The sequence below is a fragment of the Oncorhynchus kisutch genome, linkage group LG12, assembly GCF_002021735.2.
Source record: "Oncorhynchus kisutch isolate 150728-3 linkage group LG12, Okis_V2, whole genome shotgun sequence".
NCBI lineage: Eukaryota > Metazoa > Chordata > Actinopteri > Salmoniformes > Salmonidae > Oncorhynchus > Oncorhynchus kisutch.
Genome location: NC_034185.2, coordinates 37,351,462 through 37,376,483, shown reverse-complemented (window position 1 = coordinate 37,376,483; position 25,022 = coordinate 37,351,462). Strand labels below are relative to the sequence as shown.

The window sequence follows — 25,022 nt, the reverse complement described above, 5'->3', positions numbered from 1 at the left end:
ACTACATTTGAGGTTCTACAAATAGAATTTGGAGAGAAAAAAAATCCACCACTAAAACAATTACCTGTTATTCAACGCACTAAACGTGAAATATTACTGAACGTTCTTCATAAATCATATCTCTCCACGCACTCAATCACTGATCAAGATTGAGACACTGCCAGTTCAGCACCACAGTCGCGCGCATGCACACGCACTCCGAAGCATACATTGGTTGATGCTGATCAGTACAATAATAAAGACTAGGCTATTCCTTCAGCTTGCTTCCGGATCGATATTGGCAGTTTATTGATATGATATTGAAGCTGTTGTAATATACAACCCTTTGTTTAAAGGAAAGCCTGGGGAGGGGGGGGGGGCATACCGCCCTTTGCAATGAGGTAAACATCATTCCCTTCTTTGACTCTGGCAGGTAAGGACCATGCATTATTATACTACGTGCATCCTAACCTGTCCTTAGACTTTTCATCTTACCTAACATATTTTAATTTATTGATCTATTTGAAATATAAAAATGATCTGCATTATTGCTAGAACAGTTGATAGGATGAGAAGCACTCTCGCTACTGTAGCCTGTGTTGCATAGTCTCAAACGTACGTATGAATACGCGGATTTGAATGCACGAGAAGACTACTAAAATCTCGGCATGGGATGTGTACGCTAAAGCTGATTGTGCCTGCGCCGCAGTGGCGTGGATCAGGATGATGATGTTTGTTTTACCGGAGGTCTAATTCAAATCCTCATAATTGTCTCATAACATGTATTCTGGGTGTCAAGCAGCAGGCTGCTCTCTTGACTCTTGTTGAGTGCATTAATTACCATTGATTAGCGATGGACAGCTTTGTGCGCAACACAGCAGGGGGTCGGTGGTGTTTGGTAAGAGTTAGGTGTGTGTCTGTTTGTGTGCGTGTGTGTGTGTGTGTGTGTGTGTCAGGGTTTGATGTTGATGCCTGTGAGATACCTGTCTGACACACGCAGCAATACAGGGAGGCTGAGGAAAGCAGGGTGTCTCACAGGCAACCCAATGGGAACTACAATCTAGAAAAATGTTCCTTGTAGATCATCAAAGTATGGTACCATTTAAACGTTTTAGTGCGGTGTCCTATTCTCTTCATCACTTCACATTTAAACGTGTTCTTTCTGTTATTATAATGGTATTACAGTTTCCCCCCCCCAATGGCTTTGGTGCAATTTTCCCAAGTATGGTACCAGTCAAAAGTATGGACACCCCTACTCATTCAAGGGTTTTTCTTTCTTAAAAAAAAAACGATTTTCTACAACGTAGAATAATAGTGAAGAAATCAAAACTATGAAATTACACATATGGAATTATGTAGTAACCAAAATGTAGTATTTTATATTTTTCAAAGTAGCCACCCTTTGCACACTCAAAACATGTAACCAAAAAGATAGTTGTTTAAACATCTAAGCACATTTTGAACGGGTTTTCATCTAGAAATACATGTTAAACATTGTAACACACGGTCATATAAAGTCATTGCTTTTCAAAATGCAATACTCACATTACTTTTCATATGATTGTCTTCTCATTTGTTAAAATACATGTTACTAAATTGATGATCACGTAACCATTTGCTAAACCTATAGATTTTGAACTGGTTTGTCTACGACAAATTTTGAGAACTTCATAATGAAAATGTACATTAGGGAACACCTGCAATTGCATTACTTAGACTGACCAGGTGAATCCAGGTGAGAGCCGTTATTAATGTCACTTGTTAAATCCACTTCAATCAGTGTAGATGAAGCAGAGGAGACAGGTTAAAAAAAGATTTTTAAGCCGTGAGACAATAGAGACATGGATTGTGTATGTGTGCCATTCAGAGGGTGAATGGGCAAGACTTAAGTGCCTTTGAACGGGGTATGGTAGTAGGTGCCAGGCGCACCTGTTTGTGTCAAGAACTGCAACGCTGCTGGGATTTTCTTTCTGAAGACACTGTAAGTGCAATACAATACGGTAAAATACAATGCATGATTACAATACAGCTGGAAGATGAATGATTGCCATCCCCATTGAGTTTTGCCACCCTACTTCAGGTCATGGATGAGGCATGCAATGACATCAATCCAGATCTATGTCAGTGTAACCGATGTACAATGGCTAGCGAAATGGCTGTTGTAGATGTGTGCAGAGGGTCCCTGGTTCGAGCCCAGGTAGGGGCGAGGAGAGGGACGGAAGCTATACTGTTACATCAGGATTGGATTCATCAAGACAAAAATACATTTGACTATTACTTCATCTAACTGTACAGTACTGTAGCATATTACATTTGAAAAATATATCTTGCATTTTCTGCTATTGGATTACCTGGTTGTTAAAGCAACTGAAGACATCATTATGCTGTGTGTTGGTGATCATTGTATTTCAAAGTAAACATATTTTGAATCAATGGTTATGTGGTGAATGATATCTCCTAACAAAATGAATGCACAGTAAACAGTTTTGAGTGTTACTACTTTTGGAGTTTTGAACCTAAGAGTATTGAACATTCACCACATACTTGTGAAAATAGCACCAGAGCGATAAACAAACAGTATCTATTTGTATGGTACATTTGATATGAAAATGCACTCACTGAAACTGTTATGTGAGGGTTAGGCTTATCTATCTAAACATATTAACCTGCTGTATTCGACAGAGTCCAACTGAACAAGACTGAGTAGTTCTGGAGAGAAAACCTGCTATTAATAGTCATTTTAAAAGTGCAAGGGTTTGCTGTGTCAGGCTGTACTGAATGTGTGTGTGTGTGTGTGTGTGTGTGTGTGTGTGTGTGTGTGTGTGTGTGTGTGTGTGTGTGTGTGTGTGTGTGTGTGTGTGTGTGTGTGTGTGTGTGTGTGTGTGTGTGTGTGTGTGTGTGGAAAGGAATGGACTAGAAGCACAATAGCCGGAGAGAGGGATAGAAAACAGCAAGGGGTAGAGAGATAGTCCAAATGTTCCACAAAGCTGTTTAAGAAACTGCCAGTCTGCAGCATCAAAGGAAAGGCTGACAGAAAAGCTCATATAATTCTCAGCCTCAATTACCTTAGGTTAGGCTTCAGCAATAAATGAGTGGTGAAATTCTCAAACAAATTCTCTATTCCTATAAGTGCAGTGTGCCTCACAGTCGTAATTTGAACACCTTATCTGGCTTCAATATCTACATGCTCCAGTTTAATTGAACCTTTATTTAACTAGGCAAGTAAGTTAAGAACAAATTCTTATTTACAATGATGGCCTACCCCGGCCAAACCCGGACGATGCTGAGCCAATTGTGTGCCAGCCTATGGGACTCCCAATCACGTCCGGTTGTGATACAGCCTGAAATCGAACCAGGGTCTGTAGTGACACCTCTAGCAGTGAGATGCAGTGCCTTATAGCGCTGCGCCACTGTGCCACATATTCACAGCAGTTCTAAGTCATTTCATTTATCAGGAGCTGAATATATCCCTTTGTTTTTCACCCCTTCTCTTTCCTAAGCTGAATCTCCATACCATTTGTGTGTGACCTGCCCCTGTCGCCTTCTAGCCACTGCGACCCCTCTCTCCTTCTCCATGTTTACTTAGTGGTGAGAGATGGGAGAGATGCTCTTCTCTGTGACCCTCCATCACCTCCTTCTGGCAGGGGTTTGTCTCTGCGTCTACAGCACCCCAGTCCCGCCCCTCCACGACTACGCACCCTCCACACAGGACAGTGGCTGTGATGGACAAGCTGGAGAGCCAATGGAGGGAGAGCCCTGTTTAACACCAGCAACACCTGTCAGTGTCATATCAACAAGTGTTCAATCTGGACCCTCTGATCCTGGCAGACTGTCCTATGGGATGGCAGAACACAGGACTGGCAGCTGGACTGACCTATCAGAGAATGTAGGAGCAGGGGGAGGCAATGGCCCAGATGTGGACGGAAGCGAACTAGGGGGGATAGAGCCAGTGACGCAGGTAGGAAACAGGGACAGTCATGGACGAGGAGTGGCTGGGGCTGAGAGCCAGGGGAGGGAGGCTAAGACGGGGGCTGCCTCTGAGAGCTTGTTTGAGGGGAAGGAGACTCACAGACAGCCTGCAGAAGCTCCAGAACTCTACACAGACAAAGAGATGAGAGTAGGGCCCGAAGAGAAAACCATGGAGAATATACCTATTACCACCACTGGGGCAATGTTAGCTTCCATAGGAGAGAAGCACGGGATGACAGAGACTGTGAATACATCTAGAGCTGCTTTACATGATGCCTCCGCAGCAGCCAGAGCCCCAAAGCCAGACAGCCAGTCAGGGACGCACCCAGCTGGCGAGAGGAGAGACCTCATCCTAGAAGAGAGGCCAGACCTCCATGGAGGAGAGGGGGAAGTCAGACAGAGCTTGACCGACGTCGGAGCTCCTCTTCTGGGCCAGGAGACAGAGACGACCAGACCAAGCTCCTTATCTCCCCAAAGCATCCTTAAACACTCACCTTTGACCTCCATCCCTCCGTCAATATGGGGATCCAGAGGAGAAGCTTCATTGCTGCCCCCTAGTGGTCTAGAGGCCACCGGCCCTGCCACTCCGTGGAACCAAGATGGAGAGACAGCGCCTGCTCTCTCAAACCCCTCCCTGGCCGACCTTGGACCGGCCCTGACAGGATCCTCCAGACAGGATGACCCTGACAGCCTCTGGACTGAACCACTGCAGCGAAATGAGGGTGAGTATGCAGTATGCTATGTTCCAATTAGTACATACTGGATATTTTAAAGAGCCACTGGGGGCCACCTGGAGTTAATCTACTCTACAGTTGCACTTGATATTGTCTGTTGAGTTTTTGCACATTCCCACACAAATAGACTTGCTTTGCCTCACAACAAGATAAGGTGCTGCTCTGGCTGTTATTGTGTCACACCATAGAAATCCATTTCATGGGTTCAGTGGCAGAGAACCGTATTTTTCTGCCTCTTTGCGTTTCGCCAGGTTTCATGAGGTTTCATTCAAAAGAGAAGGGGAAATGAAAGTGACACGTCTAGCAGCAGAGATCTCCTTTGATGATCAGAGTGACACGGGAGAGGCGTCCCCTTGGTTTTCCACGCTTCACTTTGAACCATAGCAGGCAGGGACCCAGGGAAGCAGTCTAATTATTTTCTATTTCTGACTGTGGAAATAAACCCACATGACTGCCAGCAGACAGCAGTGACAGGGACTGTAATACAAGTCTCTGGGGGATTCACTCAGCCTCCATCTCTCTCTCTCTTCCTCACACAACATCCATATTTCTTCCTTCCCTCTTTGTGCTCCTCCCTCACCCTCTTGCTCTATCCCTTTCTCTCTCTCTCTCCATCCCTCCTTCCCTCTGAGCGGAACAGTAAATACCTAGGCAGGGTCATCCAGGCAGGTTATTACTGTGTGATGCAGTAGACTAGTGGATTAGAGGAGTCTGCCTGAGCCAATATGTACAGTGCATTTGGAAATATTTCAGACCCCTCCCCTTTTCCACATTTTGTTACGTTACAGCCTTATTCTAGAATGGATAAAATAAAAAAATCTATACACAATACTCCACAATGACAAAGCGAAAACAGGTTATATGAAATGTTTGCAAATGTATCTTATTTTCATAAGTATTCAGACCCTTTGCTATGAGACTCGAAATTGAGCTCAGGTGCATCCAATTTCCATTGATCATCCTTGAGATGTTTCTACAACTTGATTGGAGTCCACCTGTGGTCAATTCAATTGATTAGACACGATTTGGAAAGGCAAACACCTGTCTATATAAGGTCCCACAGTTGACAGTGCATGTCAGAGCAAAAACCAAGACATGAGGTCGAAGGAATTGTCCATAGAGCTCCGAGACAGGATTGTGTCATGGCACAGATCTGGGTAAGAGTACGAAAACATTTCTGCAGTATTGAAGGTCCCCAAGAACACAATGGCATCCATCACTCTAAAATGGAAGAAGTTTAGAACCACCAAGACTCTTCCCAGAGCTGGTTGCCCGGCCAAGGAGAAGGGCCTTGGTCAGGGAGGTAACCAAGAACCCGATGGTCACTCTGACAGAGCTCCAGAATTCCTCTATGGAGATGGGAGAAGTTCCAGAAGGACATCCATCTCTGCAGCACGCCATCAATCAGGCCATTATGGTAGATGAGGCCAGATGGAAGACACTCCTTAGTTAAGGCACATGACAGCACGTGTGGAGTTTGCCAAAAGGCACCTAAAGGACTCTCAGACCATGAGAAACAAGATTCTCTGGTCTGATGAAACCAAGATTGAACTCTTTGGCCTGAATGCTAAGCGTTACGTCTGGAGGAAACCTGGCACCATACGTATGGTGAAGCATTGTGGTGGCAGAATCATGATATTGGGGATGTTTTTCAGCGGCAGGGACTGGGAGACTAGTCCGGATCGAGGGAAAGATAAACAGGGCAAAGTACAAAGAGATCCTTGGTGAAAACCTGCTCCAGAGCGCTCAGGACCTCAGACATGGACGAAGGTTCACCTTCCAACAGGACAACGACCCTAAGCAAACAGCCAAGACAATGCAGGAGTGGCTTCAGGACAAGTCTTGAGTGGCCCAGCCAGAGCTCGGACTTGAACACGATCTAACATCTCTAGAGACCTGAAAATAGCTGTGCAGCGACGCTCCCCATCCAACCTGACAGAGCATGAGAGGATCTGGGAGAAACACCAAATACAGGTGTGCCAAGCTTGCAGCATCACACCCAAGTAGACTTGAGGCTGTCATCCCTGCCAAAGTTGCCTCAACAAAGTACTGAGTATAGGATCTGAATACTTATGTAAATGTGATATCAGTTTTTAGTTTAAGCAGCTTTTGCTTTGTCATTATGGGGTATTGTGTGTAGATAAAAAAAAATAATAATAATCAATTTTAGAACAAGGCTAACGTAACAGAATGTGGGAAAAGTCATCGGGTCTGAATACATTCCGAATGCACTGTGCATGCCGGAAAGAGATGCAGAAAGAAACATTTAGATTGAACCTTCATCAGCTCCATAGAAAAGTAGGTGAGTAAATCAAAAGTTACTGCGTAAGAATAACCTGTGTAAGAATAACACTGATCATGGTGGATTCCATCCATGGTTATGATTTTATTTTATTTGTCAGAGCAGTTAGAATGTAGCTGAGAACTGGAATCAGAGTTGTGGGCCTAAAACTGATCTACTATCACCAGTAGACAGTCCACAATGTTTCTAGCCACAAGCTGATCTCTTGCAGTCACTACACCAGTAGGAATTGCCTATGGACAATCAGTGAGTCCTGACCCAACATCTTTTGGTGTATGTGTATTTTACTAACAGCCATGGATGCCAGTGCCCCTCCCTTGCAGGATGCGGCCACAGAGGGCACGATGTCCTCGGAGGACCTCCCTCTCATCTTCGAGCCCTTTGATGTCACACCCGAAGGGGCAGGGGTAGCAGCGGCCACTCTCTCGCCTGACAACTCACAGCCGTCTGTCGCCATGGTTACCACGGGGATGCTGCTGTCAGAGGCGGATCTCGACCAGGCGGTCACTGCGGATACAGATGACACAGGGCCATCCCGTGTTCCGTCCCCAGTGCTACCAGATTGGACGTCGCCATGGCAGACATCCGGGGCCGAGATCTCTGAGCCCATCAGCCCCTCTGGTTCACCCATAGACCCGCCGCCTTCAGAGGCAGAACAGCTTGTACACCAGTCTGACACAGGTGAGACTTCATTCTTCCACACTCTTCCATTCGTCTGCTTAATCTTTTCACCATATTGCTTACAGTCATCTGATCTGTTCAGATCTAGAAGTTTCTAAGTGTCTAAAGCAGGGGTAGGCAACTAGATTCAGACGCGGGATGATTTTTGTTAGAGTGAATGGCCAGAAAATAATAATACTTTTACACAGCAAATTGACCACAATTAAGCCCAAAAATAGATTGTATTTGAATATAAAAATAATTTCACAACTTCATTACATTGAGACATGATCACATCTCTTTTAAATGTTTTATTTTTACAAAAAGGATAGGTGTTGATGTTAGACTTCACTATATCTACTATAATGATCCCGCTGTGATGCTTATATTTAGATGGCGGTGAGACCATACAGAACCTAGAGGAAACCCCGCCAACATCCGAAACCAATCCTATAAGCACCACCTCCCAGCAGATTACCATGACAATGGTCACCAAGACAACCAAACTGCCTGCAGCCAAATCAGGTCTGGAGGAACTGGAGTCTGAAGGTAGGAGTCACAATAATACACACACATAATACACAAATGTACACATTGTTTTCACAGTGTAAGGATGAAAGTTCAAATTTACAGGAAGTTGCATTGGTTGTTTTCCTTCCTTCCTGTAGAGGAGCCAGAGGAGGATGAGGAGGATGAGAACACGGAGGAGTCAGAGGAAGAGGACAGTGAAGAGGACCTGAATGAGACCCCCATCCCAGCCCCCACCCGACCTCCCTACAGCCTCATCCCCCCACCCCCTGTCTGGGTGCAGCGCAACCAGGGCCTGAGTGAGAGGATACTCAAAAATCACACGCATGCATTCATACACATGTAAAACTGACTTTGGCTCTTTGTGGTCGATCAAATATGAGGTAAATATTGTCAATTAGGAAAGAAGTGTAATTGAAATAGTGGGTACAAATCCATTGTGTAAGTATAATTGAAATGGTGGGTAAAAATCCCTTGTGTGGATTCAATGTGCTTCAAAGCCACTCTTTCTCTTTTTCAGTGCGTAGATGGGTGGAACTGATCCGAGAAAAGGTAAGACTGCCCCCTAATGGTATTTTTTAAAATTAGGATCACTATTAGCTAATGCTAAAGGAGCAGCTACTCTTCCTGGGGTCCACACAAAACGACATAATACATAACATTTATAGACAAGTACAGCACATAACTATAGTACAATACTGTACACTGAAAATAAGAATAGTCTGCTTCATACATTTATGCCTTAGCATTCCATGCATCATTCACTCATAACAGCAATAATGAAGCCATTCATTTTCCCATATATTGAAATCCTTTGCTCAACTGTTACAAGTGCTTTGTCTAAACAGGTTCTGATATCCTAAAGAACTTCCTTGAATCCTGATATCCTAATCTCAGAGCACTAGTTGTTCTGTAAACACCAGAGAGAATTTCACAACATCAGGAACCATCCATGTCCTTTGTTCTTCCATTTGACATCAATACTATGCCTCATCATGTGATTCATAGATACCTCTGAATGCAAGTGCAACACACGAAAACCAAAACGAAATAATCGTGTGCTCATTCATTCCTGCTCAATTCCTCTGGCATGAACAGAGCCACATATCATATCGTATGGAGTTGCACCTACAGTACAGTAAATGTCACCCCTGCTATGTTCCTCTGAAGTGGACGTAGCAACCTTGACTCATATGGAGTTGCACCGCACTCCGCTAAATTCTCCTGATGGAACCATACTGTCCTCCACTATAAAATAAAGGCTAGAAAGTGTGGTCCTTCAGGCCGTTTGGCTCTTTAGTTTAGTCAAAAAAACATGTAAAACATCGACTGAAAGAGTTTGTCTCTAGGACACTACTCTGTCTAGTCTGTCTCTCCTGTGTGTGTGGCCCCTCTTTCACCCATGCCCCAACCATGTCCCCTCTCCCTCCAGGCAGGGTATGTGTCTGGGATGTTGGCCCCGGTGGGCATTGGCATCGCAGGGGCCCTGCTTATCGTTGGGGCCCTCTACAGCATCAGGATGATCCATCGTAAGAGGAACAGCTTCAAACACCAGCGCAGGAGGAAGGTCAGACACACCGAGGTTAATAAGAATACACTAGCGCTACACTTAAATAAGGATCCACAAATCAGCTTACGGTAGAAATTGGCATTAACAGTCTAAAGTGGCTTCCTTACCTCATCTCCTCACCTTCATCTGCACTGATTGGAGTTTCTTTCACATCAGTGCAGATGAGGAAAGGAGATGGAGAGGAAGAGACTATGGACTTATTGAGCTGTATACAACCTTTACCTCCATGCAATGAATGTCCTGACTTTTGGGTTTTGCCATCTGTCCGTTTCATCTCCAGCAACCCAGGGAGCCAAGCAGCAACGGGCAGGACCAAGCCATGCTATTGGCTGACAGCTCCGAGGACGAGTTCTGATCCCTCCCACAGCCCTGTGCATCACATCTCCATGACTACCACATCGCCAATCACTATGGGCCGCCTGGCTATGAGACAATGGGGGAAGTTGGCGTACTACTGACAGACGGGTGGGTTTTTGAAATGTAAAACATGGTAGAATGTTTGCACACCTACGTAGTTACAGGTGCACAGAGGGAAAATTATAGAACATTTTAAGAGACTCCAGGCTATTGACATTCTTGTATGATCCCCAATGTGTTGATCACAAACCAGTTTGAGATCCTTTCAAACACACACTGCATAAAGCGATATCAGTGTGTTGATGCCTTTTTTTAATGACTGGCTCTGTAATTAAAACGCTAGAGGGGACACCTACATCGCATACAATAGGCTCTCAGTTTATAAAGCTTAGCAGGGTTACATTTCAATAGTCTAAAGTGGCTTCCTCTCCTTGTCTCCTTTCCTACATTTTAGGAAGGAAGCCACTTCAGACTATAGAGATCCACTTACTGGAGTAATATTGCCACATACTATATTGTTCATAGCACATCATAGACACTGGAAGAAAAAGCATAAGCTCTCGGCATCAGTTGCATTAAGTAAATATGTATTGAAAATACTGACAGCGGTTCTTGGCTTCAACCTTGTCGATTGAAGGCCAAAGGCATGTCATCATCCTACTTTGAAAGCATGCAGCAGGAACCAGCTCTGTGTATCTACTGTGTGTGTGTACAGTATACTGATATTTTTCCTCTTGTTGCTCCTCCTGACAACGTTAGGTTTTTCCTCCAGTGCATGGCAAACAACCTTTTTCATAACCGTATATACAAGGCTAATACTTAATTAATCATCTCTATATCATTTCCCATTTAATAGTCCATTACGCTACAGAAATCCCAAGTCATTTGGAGACCACTTGTCTTTTTCACTCAGCTTCTGTCCTGTACTGTACTGTTGTTTCTCCAAACAGTGTAGCAATAGAATGTTCTTAATTTGCACTGGTACCTGAAAGGACAGCAGGTTGACGTTTGTCATGAATCTTGCCCTTGAGGTGGAACGGAGCCATTTCCGCTAGATGGGCCAGCTTCAAAGTCAAAATTGGCTATTGTAAAAATGTATGAAAACAAAATGTAGCTTTAGATTTAAGGTTAGACATTAGGGTTAGCAGTGTGGTGAAGGTAAGGTAAAAAAATTCTGACTTTGTGGCTGTGCCAGCTAGTGACTACTCTGTAAAGCTGCCTCAAGAACAAGATTCATGATGGTAAAAAAAAAGTCAGGCTCAGCATCCTTGGGTTTTGGCTTTCACCTATCAGCCCCTCTGACGCTTTCTGCTACAGCATTGATGCCACTGGGATCTAAATTCATCTCTTTATTTAGTTCTGTGGTTGATCTAAACTGTCTGCCTTTAAGCACTAAATATCACAAAGGTGTTTTCAAAAAATTACATTCAATGTATTTAAGTAATCATCATCTTGCATTGTTATTTATAGTAGTCACTCATTTCAAGTCTGAAATGTGTCATTTTGTGTGACCGTCTCCTGGTAGGTTGCTTGAGATAAGCCTGTGAATATGCAATAATACTGTATCATATGGGTTCTGTAAAATTGTCAACATTTATCTTTCTTTCTATAGATATGAAATGTGAAGTATTTACCAATAAAGCTCTGTTTGGGAAGGGCTCCTTATTTTGTTTCTATTGCTAAACACGAACGCTGAAAATTCAGTTGGAAGACAAAAATGCCTCATCAGGAAATGATACATAAAACATTGCATTATTTTACAACGTTTCAAATGCTCTGTTTGCATGCTATGGAAGAAAGAGAACCACCAGAGAACCAAAAGTCAACCATGACAATCCCCCTTACAGCATTAAAAAAATCAAATAATTTATTTCTGTTTTCTTTTTCCACATTAAATAAAAAGATATCGTCAGACACTTTCAGAAATAAAGAGGTGACAGGGGAAGAGGGAACAGAACTCAAATGCCAAAAATTAAATAAAACTTCCCTTAGCACATCTTACAGATCGGAGGGGGCCAGGGCTGGTCACCCCAAAACAACAAATGTTGCTCCCCTTTAGCTGGTCCTGCGGGGGCACAGTGTGTGGGGGCGCCTAGAATATATGGCACTGAGCTAAGGTCAGTTTGCATCCCCCAGTCCCTAATGGTGAAGGTTAGGATTTGGAAAGGGTAAGCTGATCCTAGATGGGTGAGCCTAAAGGGAAATTCTAGCAAGAGGAGCAGCTCAACTCCAGTCCTATCTTATCAACAGGCCAGTTGCTGCGGATATAAACAGAGTGGAACATCCAATAAAAAAAACTTGACAACTCTCGCTCTCATCCAATGAGATGGGAGAGGAGTGGGTGGGCTCTGGGGATGAAGGGTAGCTTGGCAACCGGTGGGACGCTGGTCCTCCACTCTGGAGTGAAAACCATTTATTGATTTCATATGAAGCCATAAGGGATGGGAAGGTATCAGCTAGTCTGGGAGCAGCTCTTTCTTCTTTAGACCACTCCTTTGTCGAAACAGACCAGAGCATTAGATGTACATTAAATAGATATACGAAGGACTATAGAAATGACCAATGACAGACTGCTGAGGAAGCCCTTCAACTGGAGTTCATTCAATGAGGTGCAACATTCAGAACATTGCAGCTAGAAATGTAGTGAATAGAGCCAACACAATTCCCAATTCTACAAGACCGAGAATCAGATTGGTTCTAGACAAAACATTTATATATGAGCTTTCTGTAAAAAAGGGCACCCTCCTGAACAGACCTCTGGTGTTGATGGTCAAAGTGGAGCGGTCTGGTCTATCATGGAATGCTAGAATGCTCACGGTTCCTACTGACACTGCCAGGGGTTAACAATGTTAAAAAAGTAGGGGGGGGAAATAAAAGACCCTGTTCCATGAGAATGAGGAGCAAGGGTCGGACCAAATTAAAAAGACCCATTTCATTTGAAAATAGGACAGGAGAGAGCCTCACACCTCTAGAATAAAACAGGATTAGAGTGATGTCAGAAAGAGTCCAGATTCTACACAGGGAGCCAAATGGAAGTGTTCCCAGTGAATGGAACAGAGTGCCATGGGAACAGTTCGAAGCAGTTTGGCTCGGGAACGGTTAACCTAGCTCCGCATCTGTGCTTCTGGATCTCTAATAACGTCATCGCTGTTCAATATACACCGCTGGATCGGTCAAAATAAATGATCAGAGAAAAAGAAACAGAAAAACCAGTCAATCAATCCCTCAAAAAACACAATTCACAAAAAGTTGCTCTCAAATGTCAAATCAATAGAGAACCAACACTCGTATATAAATCTGCAATGAAAAATGAAAGGAAAAAAACAAACAAATCTGATCCGTATTTTGTAACACACACAACCTGATGTGTGGGTGGTTAGTCCGTCGGTTTACATCCGCTCCGACTTCCCATTCTGCAATCGTAGCCAGTTGAATAGCAGACCGGCCTATTTCGACAAAGACCTCAGGTAACAGTTCCTAACTGTTGGCATGTTTTTATACCAGATGTAAAATAGCAGATGCAAACACTGAGTAAACCTGGCCCAAAATGACTTGTGTATGTCAATGTATACCATAGAACACATCATGGGTAGATACTAGATAGCTGCTCCCTCTTGGCCTTTGTGACAGCAATCACGGCTCAGCGGTACAGAACAGTAGTGTCTCTGCTAGGACATGATTCAGCTCTTCAGGTCCTACCGCTGCTCAGTAATATAGCTCCCGGGATCCATGTCTTCACTATACTGTAGAGGACTTAAATGGGAATGGACAAAGTGGGAGTCTGAACAGAACCGATTCCATACCAATCTGTCAAAACACGCGTACCTCTTTCACACACACATGCTCACTGCAGCAATAGCCAAACAAAGTGCATCTGACCTTTGTTCATTTACTCTGGGAAGAAAAAAAACAATGTATATATATATTTTTTTTAATTTTTAAAGCAGCCACAAATGCATATTTTCTTCGCCATAATTAGAGTGGATAGAAAACACCTGGTGCGTTAGTCATTCCCAGGAGGACAGTGGAGATCTAAAATGTTTCTGGGGAGTGATCTGCATCAGAGTAGGGTCCCTGGGAAGTGCACACAAGGCTCGGACACAAAGGGAAAGTGAGCGAGTGTAAGAAGCGTATAGTAAGGAATCTAAACAAACTCAGAAAGCAAATTGCTGATAGGAAAACTGATAACAATACTTCTGCCCTCTTTTACCAGAGGTGAACCAAAGATGAGCATACTCAAAACAACCAGCTAAGCCAAGTGGGGTCCAGCATTTTTAATATTACTATTCCAGCCTGACACTTTGCCATGCTGAAACAGGACTCGAGGGCTCTGGATGGGGTTCATTCAGACAGACAACTGTGATGAAGATAAATTGAAAGACAGAGTGGTACTTGGGAACGAGAGTCTACAAGTTAGGAGGAATCTGAATGAACAAACCGCAATAATGGAATAGTTTCCCCTCCCACACCTACAACGACTCCTTTCTCAATAACTATTTTGAATGAAAACCGAATTCTCTCCTAAAGGTTATTCAGCAGTGTTCCAGTAGCTGGAAGTGCATTTGGTGAAAATTTGCTTTGATCTGCAAAAAGGCCAAATCTCAAAATATCCCCTCCTCCACTAAGCACTTCATAAATGTCTAAAATGATTGAATAGGAATGATTAAAATTGTTATAGCCCCACCTTGCCCTCTGATAGGCCAGGAGGAATTGGCACCATACTACTTACACCAGTCCAGTCCTTTCAGATCTACACGTGCCTAGGAGTTAGGACTATGGTTCTGTTTGGAACTGGGCAACGCTCAGTGTTAATCAACACACACTCATCCCGCCACTTGTGTTAAAATGAATGCATGCATATCTTTACAGGCTCCAGCTCTTTGTCTGGGGGTGAAAACTGAACAGCGAGCAAAGTAATCAGCGTGATCATCTCACACCGTAGGGGGCAACAAAAACACAGACGGGGGGAGAAACGCACACCAACACGCATAACTCAGGATTCCCATCAAGCACAACACAACTTCACAAACACTCACACCCAGTCACACCAACCACATCCCTTACACGTGCATACAAGAAATAGCCTGAACACTCACTTTTCCAAATCAACTAGGCAAAACAAACACACACACTATAGCCTTTCCAACCCCCTGTTGACTCATGAGATTAAAAAAGAAACGCAAAAAAAAACCTTGACAAATATTTCTTGAGTCTGCCCCCCCCCCACTTCCTTATTTTCACCCTCCGTTTATTCTTTTTTTTCACTCCACTTCTTCTTGCCTGCATTCTGGTAGATGACTCAACGTGATGAGTTGCCCTCCGGGGGTTTGTGGGTACTGACTTGACCTCATGCCTCACACACTGCTCCGTTGGTTTAGAGGCTAAAGGTCACCAGACCACATTACACATCACGCCCCCCTCTCACAGGGTCATACAGCTAAGGCGGCAGGGGTCTCTTCATAAAAACATTTGGTGGGATTTCTGTCTGTCCTTTCAGTGCAGCCTTGACCAAAGAGCCATTATCCAAGATGTCGAGGATTAAAAAAGGAGGGGTGTATGTCTGATGGGGGTAGTGTGCGTGTGCCTATGTGTATGCATATGTATGTGAATATGCGTGCATGTGCATAAGGGTGCATGTGTGTGACTGAGACTGTGGAGTTGGTTCAGTAAGAGGGCAGCACCTGTCATCCTCCTCTCTCTAGCGGAGCCAGAGTTTGAGCCTCAGCGCGTCCACACCATTCAGATAATATCTGAAGAGCCGCTTGTCTCGGACAAAACCCAGGTTCTCATACAGCTTCAGAGCTGACTTGTTAGTGATCTCAGTCTCAAGAACCACCTGAGAGAGAGAGGAGAGAGAAGGAAATAGAGCTGGTCAGAGCTGAAGCAATACAAGCAGTATTTGGATCATTTTTGCTTTGTTTGTTTTTGTCATAAGAGAAACAACATTAACCATAAAAAAATGCGATTAGTCATTTTGTATGAATTTTATAAGATGCACAAGTTATTTTTTTTGTCTATACATTGTATTCACTAGAGCTGTTGAGCATTTTTTTTTTATATATACTTGCCTCCCATCTGGTCTGGATATACAATATCAGGTTAAATGGGTAATCTAGTATTTCTAAATACATTTTTGGACTTTAAAATGAATGCTTAGCTATAGTCAATGATTATTGAAGAAGAACTTATAAATGCCTAATAAGCTTCGATAAACTCCCCCATCCCTCAGCTGTTCGCGAAAAAAGTGGCAGGTGACCACTTTGTGGTGGTTTGAATCAAAGTTAGTGCCCTTAATCCATCAGTACCAATGCAGTCAGGGCCACTAACTGAGTGAAGGACCCAGATGGACAACAGGGCCCATGGCACATCACCGTCAGACAGCCAGTACCAATCTTCTTACCTCATCACAGTCCCCCTCTACCATGGCATAGATGGCCTTCTTCACTAGGTTAGTACCTGAAAAAACAGACAATTACTTCAGTGGGAATGCACATGTAGAAGTTTGCAGAGAGAAAATTGAATTGATAAAGCACTGAGATAATAAAAAAATGTAAAAAATGTAAAAAAGTATTATTGCGAAGTTGACTGTTAAGATGTGATAGGTCATCATGTGAAAACGACAAAGAGTGCGACTGTTCTCACCAATGCTTTTCCTCCGGTGTTTGGAGTCCACAGCCAGCATGGCGATGTAGCCACGACGAAACATCTTCTTGTGCATGTCCAGCTTGCACACAATGCCCCCCACGCACTCCTGCTCCACCATGGCCTGGAAATTAACAAACATGTTTGTGCTGTGTCTAACCTAAAGTTTTTAAAGCTTTCTTTTGACCCAACAAAACCTATGCTTCTAGCCTATAAGCATCCAGAACACATCTACCCTGACCTCTAGGTTTGATTAGACGGCACATGGCACTTCCTCCTTCCTAGAGTTCACTGACGGCAGTAGACTGAGAAGTCATGCTGAATATAAACGAGCATGGATGGTCACAATGATGACCATGGCTAATTCATCTATGGAGAGGGAGACAGATCAAGAACACATTTCTGAATTTGTCGACCTAAAATGCTTTCGAATTATCCAAGAGTTCACCTCAAAACACCAAATTAAAACACATTAAACAAGACTAGAAAAAGTGAATGACTTGAAAGAGACATGAAACCAACACTATTTATAAGGAGTCCCAAGGCTGTCAAATGGGATTTGTGTGTGTGTGTGTGTGTGTGTGTGTGTGTGTGTGTGTGTTTGTGTTTGTGTACATACATGCCACATCATGTTCAACTGTAGCTGTGTGACACACCTTCAGGTGATTAAATATAGTGCACGTTTACACTAGAAGTCACACCCGAACCAACCCTAGGCCTAACCCACCGGCCCTTTTAGTCCAACCTAAAAACAAACTCAAGTTTCACTGTCAGATAAAAACAACAAGGAGGAAAGAGGGTGGAAGGGCTACTCTTCTCAGTTAGCCTATATTGACACTTGTCTGGATCCACCTAAAGAGAAGCCTACAATTTACCTGGAACTTTAGGAATGTCAAATGAGTAGGATTATATTACAGACCGACAGGATAATAACACAATAGAAGCAGATGCAGTAACAATAGGCCTACATCAGAACTGTGCTATGGGACACTACTGGTCTGTTTATTTAGCTAATGTTGCCCAATCACACCTAAGTCAAGTCATGAAGGTGTTTTACTATAGATCAGGTGAATTCAACTCTTACCATACGAGGTCCGGAGCATGCTGGTTTTCTATTCAACCTGATCATGATTTGCACACACCTGGTGTCGCAGGTCTAAATCAGTGCCTGATTAGAAGGGAACAATGAGAAAAATGCAGTGGTCCAGAGTTGAGTTTGAGGGCTATAAATAATGTCATGTCAGCAGCATACCACCCTGCATACCACTGCTGGCTTGCCTCTGAAGCTAAGCAGGGTTGGTCCCAGGATGGGAGACAAGATGCTGCTGGAAGTGGTGTTGGAGGGCCAGCATGGGGCACGCTTCCCTCTGGTCTAAGGAGATCCCAATGCCCCCCGGGCAGTGAAGGGGACATTGCCCTGCAAAGGGTGCGGTCTTTCTGATGGGACGTTAAACAGGTGTCGTGACTCTCTGTGGTAATAAAAATTCCCATGGCACTTATCTTAAGAGTAGGGCTCTTAAACCCTGTGTCATGTTTAAATTCCCAACCTGGCCGCATTCCTAATTGCAATTTATCACCTCTCCACCTGATAGCTGATGTATGGTGAGCCTACGCACACAAAAGCGGTCACAGTGCATTACCCAGGTGGTTGCTGCACATTGGTGGTGGATGAGATGAGTTTCCCCCTGACTACATAAAGCGCTTTGAGTACCTCAGTTGCTACAAAAGTGCTGTATAAATCCAATCAATTACTATGTCATACTCACCAGAAAGCAGAGCTGCGGCCAGTTGTGGATGAAGTACCTATAGGTATAAATGGAATAGGGCTCAGATAAGTCCTTGGTGATCAACCTCATGATTCCTGGCATCTGTAACTCGGATTCGTATCGGACATAATGAATCCCCTGGCTCTCTTCCTCTCCTCGGCAAGGCGAACAGTTAAGATCCAGCCTCGCTAATTCTGATACCGGCGGCTGGTTTGGGGCGTCGGGTTCACCCTCTACTCCAGCCCGGGGCTCACCGGGGCCTTCGCAGTCTGGGGACTGCTGGCTCGGTGGACGAGGGGCTTCCGTGGGGTCGCATTCCCCTTTCCTAACGTTACCACAGGGGCTGTCTCCCGTTACAGGGTGGCTTTGGATAGCCTCAGTTCTTGTGATAGTCAGCATACCGTTCATGCTATTGTTGTTCAAGTGAGGGTGGCTGGCTTTCGAACACGGACTGTGGTCCTCATGTTGGCAGCAATGGTCGCTATTGTTTTTGTCGCTCGGGTCGTCTCCAAAACTGCTGTTTTCACAGTACTCCGTGGACGTTCTCAGATTTTTGGGTCGATTTTCCGACGGACAGACCAAGCCGTTCATGTTCTGTTCTTGCAGGGCTTGCGCTTTGAGGTGTAGCGCAGCCGGGTTAGCATGGGATAGCATGTTTTTCTGCTTTTTCTTACTTGACCGTTTGTCCTCGCTGACCTGCTGCTCCTGTCTTGCCCCAGAGGCTACAGAGCCCTCCCGACCGCAGCCAGACTGCTCCCCTTGCCCAGGTTCGAAACTCCCATCCCCGGGGAAGGGAATAATTTCAGCCGGGGATGCTGGCAATGCGCTGCTAGGCCCAGTCGGCACTGCAGCCATCCCACTTCATCAAGGGGGCGATACACGTTAAAAAAAACGCTAAATAAAGTTTCATCTACAAGATGAAAGGGTTTATAAACGAAGCTCACTTCCCTTATGCGATTATTGTGCAAATCCGAGGGTTTCAGAAACAATTTATGTTTTACTTCCGACGCCTATCGTTGCTTTCTCCTCGGTTTCACCGCTGCCGGAAAGTACTGTCGCAGCAAATGCCATTGCAGCTGAAAGAGGGTGGTACTTTACGACAGTCATGGGAATCATGACTGTTAGTGCTATCTGGGATCCCTGGGACGTTCATGCCCTAAACCCTGAACGTAACCCTAACCGTAACCATTTTAAATGTCAACTTTAATAAGAATTTGTTCTTAACTGACTTCCCTAGTAAAATAAAGGTAAAATTAAAAAAATGTAAAAAGCTTCCTGCTATCCAGGACCTCTATACCAGGTGGTGTCAAAAGGCCCTAAAAATTGTCAAAGACTCCAGCCACCCTTGTCATAGACTGTTCTCTCTGCTACCACACGGCAAGCGGTACCTGAGCGCCATGTCTAGGACTTAAAGGTTTTTAACAGCTTCTACCCCCAAGCCATAAGACTCCTGAACAGCTAATCAAATGGCTACCCAGACTATTTGCATTGTCCCCCCACCCCCTCTTTTACACTGCTGCTACTATCTGGTTAATACATAGTCACTTTAACTCTATCTACATGTACATATTACTGAATTTACCTCGACTAACCTGTGCCCCAGCACATTGACTCTGTACAGGTCTCGCCTGTATATAGCCTCGCTACTGTTATTTTACTGCTGCTCTTTAATTATTTTGAATTTGTATTTTTACTTATCTATTTTTTTAACACTTTTTTTAACTGCATTGTTGGTTAAGGGCTTGTAAGTAAGCAATTCACTGTAAAGTCTACACCAGTTGTATTCGGTGCATGTGACAAATAGAATTGGATTTGATTTGAAGCTAATAGTACAGAAAGTGAGAATACGTGGGTTACAGTGGCGAATTAAAAGGGAAACAAGAGAAGAAAAGCTGTGGCGGAAAACAGGAAACCACTAGACTCATTTTTAGTCGGAGTGAGTATTTCGGATCAATGCTACTTGGGAAATCTGTTTAAGGTCTCGAGGAAAATCTGGAATGTGTTGGAAGAAGGTGTGTGTTACTACGACTTCCGCCGAAGTCGGTCCCTCTCCTTGTTCGGGCGGCGTTCGCTGGTCGACATCACCAGCCTTCTAGTCATCGCGATCCACTTTTCATTTTCCATTTGTTTTGTCTTTGTCTGACACACCTGGTTTCAATTCCCCAATTACTTGTTCCTTATTTAACCCTCTGTTCCCCCATGTCTGTTTGTGAGTAATTGTTTGTATGTAGTACGGTCCGTTAATGTGGGCTCTCTTTATTGTATCGCATTTGTATATTTTGAGTAAAGTATGTTTATTTACTCATATCTGCTGTCCTGCGCCTGACTCCTCTACACCAGCTACACACAGACCGCATTACAGTGTGGAGTCGGTGAGAGTCACAAAAAGTGATTTAATTGTGTTTTTGTGTGTGTCTACGGAGCAGAAGAAGAGTGTTTTAAGACTTAAAAAGATATCGGAGTATAAATGTTTCCTGTGTGGATTTTCATAGTAGGGCGCCTGTCAAATGGGTTATTTATTGGGTGGCGCAAGAAATAAAGGCAGAGGATATAACTGAAGATATTGATTGAGTGGTTGGTGCACCTCGACGGACCAGTATGGTGGATGGAAAAAAAAAAAAAGAACTTCATCCATTTTCATATAAAGTTAGAATTCGTCAGATACGCTTTAAGAGCTTTTGTGCGCAAGCCCATTCAGTGTCATAAATGTAAAATATTTGGTCATGTGTCACGTGTGTGCAGAAGGGAAGGGAATCATATGCCAGATCTGTTAGTGACCTGTTAGGGTGAAGGAGAATGAGAGTAAGGGGTGTCCATCTTGTCTCCTGTCTGGAGGCGGTGAGAGAATTGGAAGGAATGAGTGTCGGGGAAGAAACAATGGTAGTAGAGTCACCACGACCAATGAAAGTTTGAAATGAAAGTGAAATGCTACATGTTAAAATGGTGGACTTTGTATTATTTATTGCAATGGTCGTAAACTGTACATCACAAGCGGAGAAGAAGTGTATACGAAAATTGGAATCATTGTCGGATTTCAGGCCATGCAAGAAATCCTGTTGGTGGACCCTGAGCCTGTGTAGGGATGTATTGTGTAATGGACTGTGATTGAAGAAGTGGGATGGGTTTTGTTAGTTGAAGTGTTTCATTTTATCGTTTCCCCCCTTTCCCACAATGTTTTTGTTGTTTCTTATTCAATACCCCGTCCAGATGGTGGCGGTAATGCACCGTTAACATTGGATGCCAAACGCCGTTAAACCCCATCGAAGAAGAAGGTAATGTCATAGTTGGGACGTCCGGACGATTGCCTGGACCAATTCATAACGGAGAGGAAGAGGTGAAGCGAGAGGATTCCGCCCAAAGTCTGGGCGGGTGAGAGAAGCAGACCAAGTGTTTTTTGTATGGAGGCCTATTATAGTGTCGAATTACGTGATGCTTATGTTTAGGCTGTTACAAACGTACTAACATAAGTGGATGCACGTGGCATTCCGGCAACTTTGAGAAAAACGACTTGTGCCTGTTGTTCACACGATTATCCGCCGTCTCATTGGCTACAATGGTAGACCTGATCTCGCCTACTCTCGCTTGCCTTCCATCTTTGAGGACATGAATTTCCGTTGTTAGGGCGGTCACCTGACTATCTTGTCAATTTAATAGATCATCTTTGATCAAAATCAATGTGAGGTTTTCACAGCTCTCTCAAAGCATCAGCGAAGATCGCACATTATTTTACATCAATGCATTATCTGGAATAACTGGAGCCCACTGTTTTCGTCATAAATATACAATTCAAACCTCTGCAAAGCTTTGGAAGTTATTAGGTGGACTGGCTATTCCAAATAAATGACAAAATAACAAATAAATAGTGACCAGATAAATAACCAATAATTTCGAGGTATTTTATTCACGTCAAGTTCATGAACGTAGGCAGGCCTACTTCCAGAGCCCATATACTCTCTTGCCAGCAGAGGGTGCTACTGTTATGTGCGTTGAAATATGGTGCGATTGTCTAGTTTCTCGCAAAGTATTATGCAGTGCTATTGATTAAGTAATGTAAAGTGTGTGTGTAATGGAGAGACTGGTCTCATTGGCCAGGTCTCCGTTGAAGAATACGTATTTTTACCTCAATGGGACGTCATGGATTTGATAAAGGTACAAAAATGACAAAAATTAAACTGATATCTCTGCAAATACGTTTACCAGTATAACAACTGCTTGCAATATTATTTTCACGGAGACATGGACAGATAGTGATTGTATATGCATGCACACACTGCCTGACCCCTAATACTATACTGGGGAAGCCCTTGGCAATGCTAGGCAGCAGACGGGGCACAGAGGGTAGGTAGTAAAGAGTAGGGGGTGGGGGGCAGCGATGCTGGAGGTTACAGGGCAGGGGGTACACACTCCAGATGGAGCACGGTGAGGGGGTAGCAGTGCCCAACTGGGCATCAGAGGGAGGTGGAGCTCTCCCCGTTGAGGGTGATAAGGAGGAAGCTGGGAGGCGAGACTCCACCCAGAGGGGTGTGTGTGTGTGTTTGGGGTGAAGTTGGGGGGGAGGGGGTTGTGGCCTGAGCAGGTGGAGGAGATTAGATGCACTGGAGAGGCTGGATAAGGGTTCACCAGATTATGATGTAAATACACACACACGCACTCTGTCTCCCCAGAGTTCCACCCCATTCAGTTGAACTCCTGTCAGGTGAATTGGACATGGAATTCTCCACATGAAAGCAATTCAACTCCAGAATTGACTGGAAATTAGATAGAGTTGATCCCGACTCTGACACGCGCACGCGCACACACACACACACACACACACACACACACACACACACACACACACACACACACACACACACACACACACACACACACACACACACACACACACACACACAAACTGGGTTGTGTAATGCTCTCTTAAAGACAGGTGGCAGTGTTGCCCTATAACTTTGTCAAATCCTATCTGAAGCGCTCTCCTATCTGAATCGCTCTCAGGCTCAGAGTTTCTCTCAGTGTGTGGGGATAGATGATGGACGGCACTATGATGACCAACGCGTATGTCCGTATCCCCAGGCACAACGGACAGCCGTGATACCACAAACTCTCCTTGCTGCTCATTGTGAGGCTCAGCACATTTCTCATCACAGTTGAAGAGATCTCCCATCAACCATTGATGAAGGTAAACACTGATTGGATTTGAAACTGTGGAGCTGATGGACTTGTTTCAAAGTGTTGACATGATGAAGCTGTGATGTGTCACTAGGAGATGTGGTCTGAAGAATGCCACCCCCCCCCCCCCTTATCTTTCTCTCAACAACACTTGATTTATATTTGCCCCAGTAAATTGATTTCATTACAAGAGGCCATTGCTTTAAAGAGGACTATAAGTGTCTCTGTGGCCCGCGGTCATATTTCCTATCTCGCCAACCCTCACGTTTCAGGGTGTGTGTGTGCACGTGCATGCGGCCGTGTGTGTGTGTCATGCTTGTACTGTAACGAGTATGAATAAAGTGTGTTTGATTTGGACCAGAAAACAGAAAGCAAGGGAGAGAGAGGGAGACAGAGAGAACCCACCCTTTGAAAGCTATAAGCCTTGGGGCTGAGAACTCTCTGAAGAGCTGGAATCAGACATGCACAATCAGTTCCCCTCTTTAAATCTCCTTTCCAGGCCTATCTACTTCAACAGCCTGCCCTTAATTACCTTCTCTATCACTTAGCAGACTGGGATTGGGCTAAAAGAGCAGGGCCACAGATAGTACAACTAACCACAGTCTCCATCTATTTGCCTGTGTCACTCCTCCATCTTTCCCACTATGTCGTCCTGTCTCTCTCACTCATTCCGTCTCTTCCTCTCTTGTAAAAGCTGCATGATGTTCTGACCGTATAGTGTAGAGGTTAGATTGGTGGATTGAATGCAGTATACCTCCCCCTTTCAAATAAAACGATAATCTGCTCTAAAGAGGCCAATTGTGCACGGCTGCATGCTGAATGGGCTGGCCAAAATTAGCCTCTCCGCACACCACTCCTTGAGCAACTGTGTGTTCAGAACACAGTAACTAAAAAAAGAATGAGTTTCACACAAAGCCTCCAGAGAGAGCCTGCCTCCTCCGCCTAGAGACGCCAGCCACTGCCAAGTGCATTAACTCCTCTCCTCTCCTCGCCTCTTCTTTACTCTCCTCCCCTCTTCTTTACTCTCCTCGCCTCTTCTTTACTCTCTTCCCCTCTCCTCCCCTCCTCTTGCTTCACCTCGCCTCCCCCAATGGAAACAAAATGTCTCCTCCCAAACTCTGAACCAATCTCTCTGTCACTCCCTCTCTTCTACTCCCCTTCTCTCACTTTTCCTCACCTCACTCTCCCTTACTCTCCCTCTATTACTCATTTCAGTCGAGGGCCAATCATGTAACAGCCTGCACCTTTCCCCAGAAAACAATACATTATAGCTATCTCTTTCTCTCCTCTCCTTTTCTCTCGCTCCTTTCTCTCTGTCTCTGTCGCTCTCTCTCTCTCTTTCACCC

At 44.3% G+C, this 25,022-nt stretch overlaps 2 protein-coding genes across 3 annotated transcripts; one reads left to right on the top strand and one right to left on the bottom strand.

Annotated features, from left to right (window-relative positions):
- The first annotated feature begins 162 nt into the window (after nucleotides 1-162).
- LOC109900955 (armadillo-like helical domain-containing protein 4) lies at nucleotides 163-11,758 on the top strand. 2 transcript variants are annotated; one of them, XM_020496873.2, is made up of 8 exons: nucleotides 163-412; nucleotides 3,480-4,670; nucleotides 7,279-7,665; nucleotides 8,038-8,193; nucleotides 8,313-8,471; nucleotides 8,693-8,724; nucleotides 9,605-9,754; nucleotides 10,023-11,758. In XM_020496873.2, the coding sequence occupies exons 2-8, from the start codon at nucleotides 3,575-3,577 to the stop codon at nucleotides 10,095-10,097; spliced, it is 2,055 nt and encodes a 684-aa protein (XP_020352462.1). In that variant the 5' UTR covers nucleotides 163-412; nucleotides 3,480-3,574; the 3' UTR covers nucleotides 10,098-11,758. The 2 variants fall into 2 exon arrangements, with proteins under 2 accessions (XP_020352462.1, XP_020352463.1); XM_020496874.2 differs by having other exon boundaries at nucleotides 9,605-9,739; nucleotides 10,023-11,757.
- Nucleotides 11,759-11,940: 182 nt separating this feature from the next.
- LOC109900954 (N-alpha-acetyltransferase 30-like) lies at nucleotides 11,941-19,576 on the bottom strand. The gene is made up of 4 exons (XM_020496871.2): nucleotides 18,508-19,576; nucleotides 16,742-16,865; nucleotides 16,500-16,555; nucleotides 11,941-15,935 (listed from the first exon to the last, which is right to left on the bottom strand). Exons 1-4 carry the CDS (start codon nucleotides 19,360-19,362, stop codon nucleotides 15,798-15,800), a joined length of 1,173 nt encoding a protein of 390 aa, XP_020352460.1. The 5' UTR covers nucleotides 19,363-19,576; the 3' UTR covers nucleotides 11,941-15,797.
- Nucleotides 19,577-25,022: the final 5,446 nt, after the last annotated feature.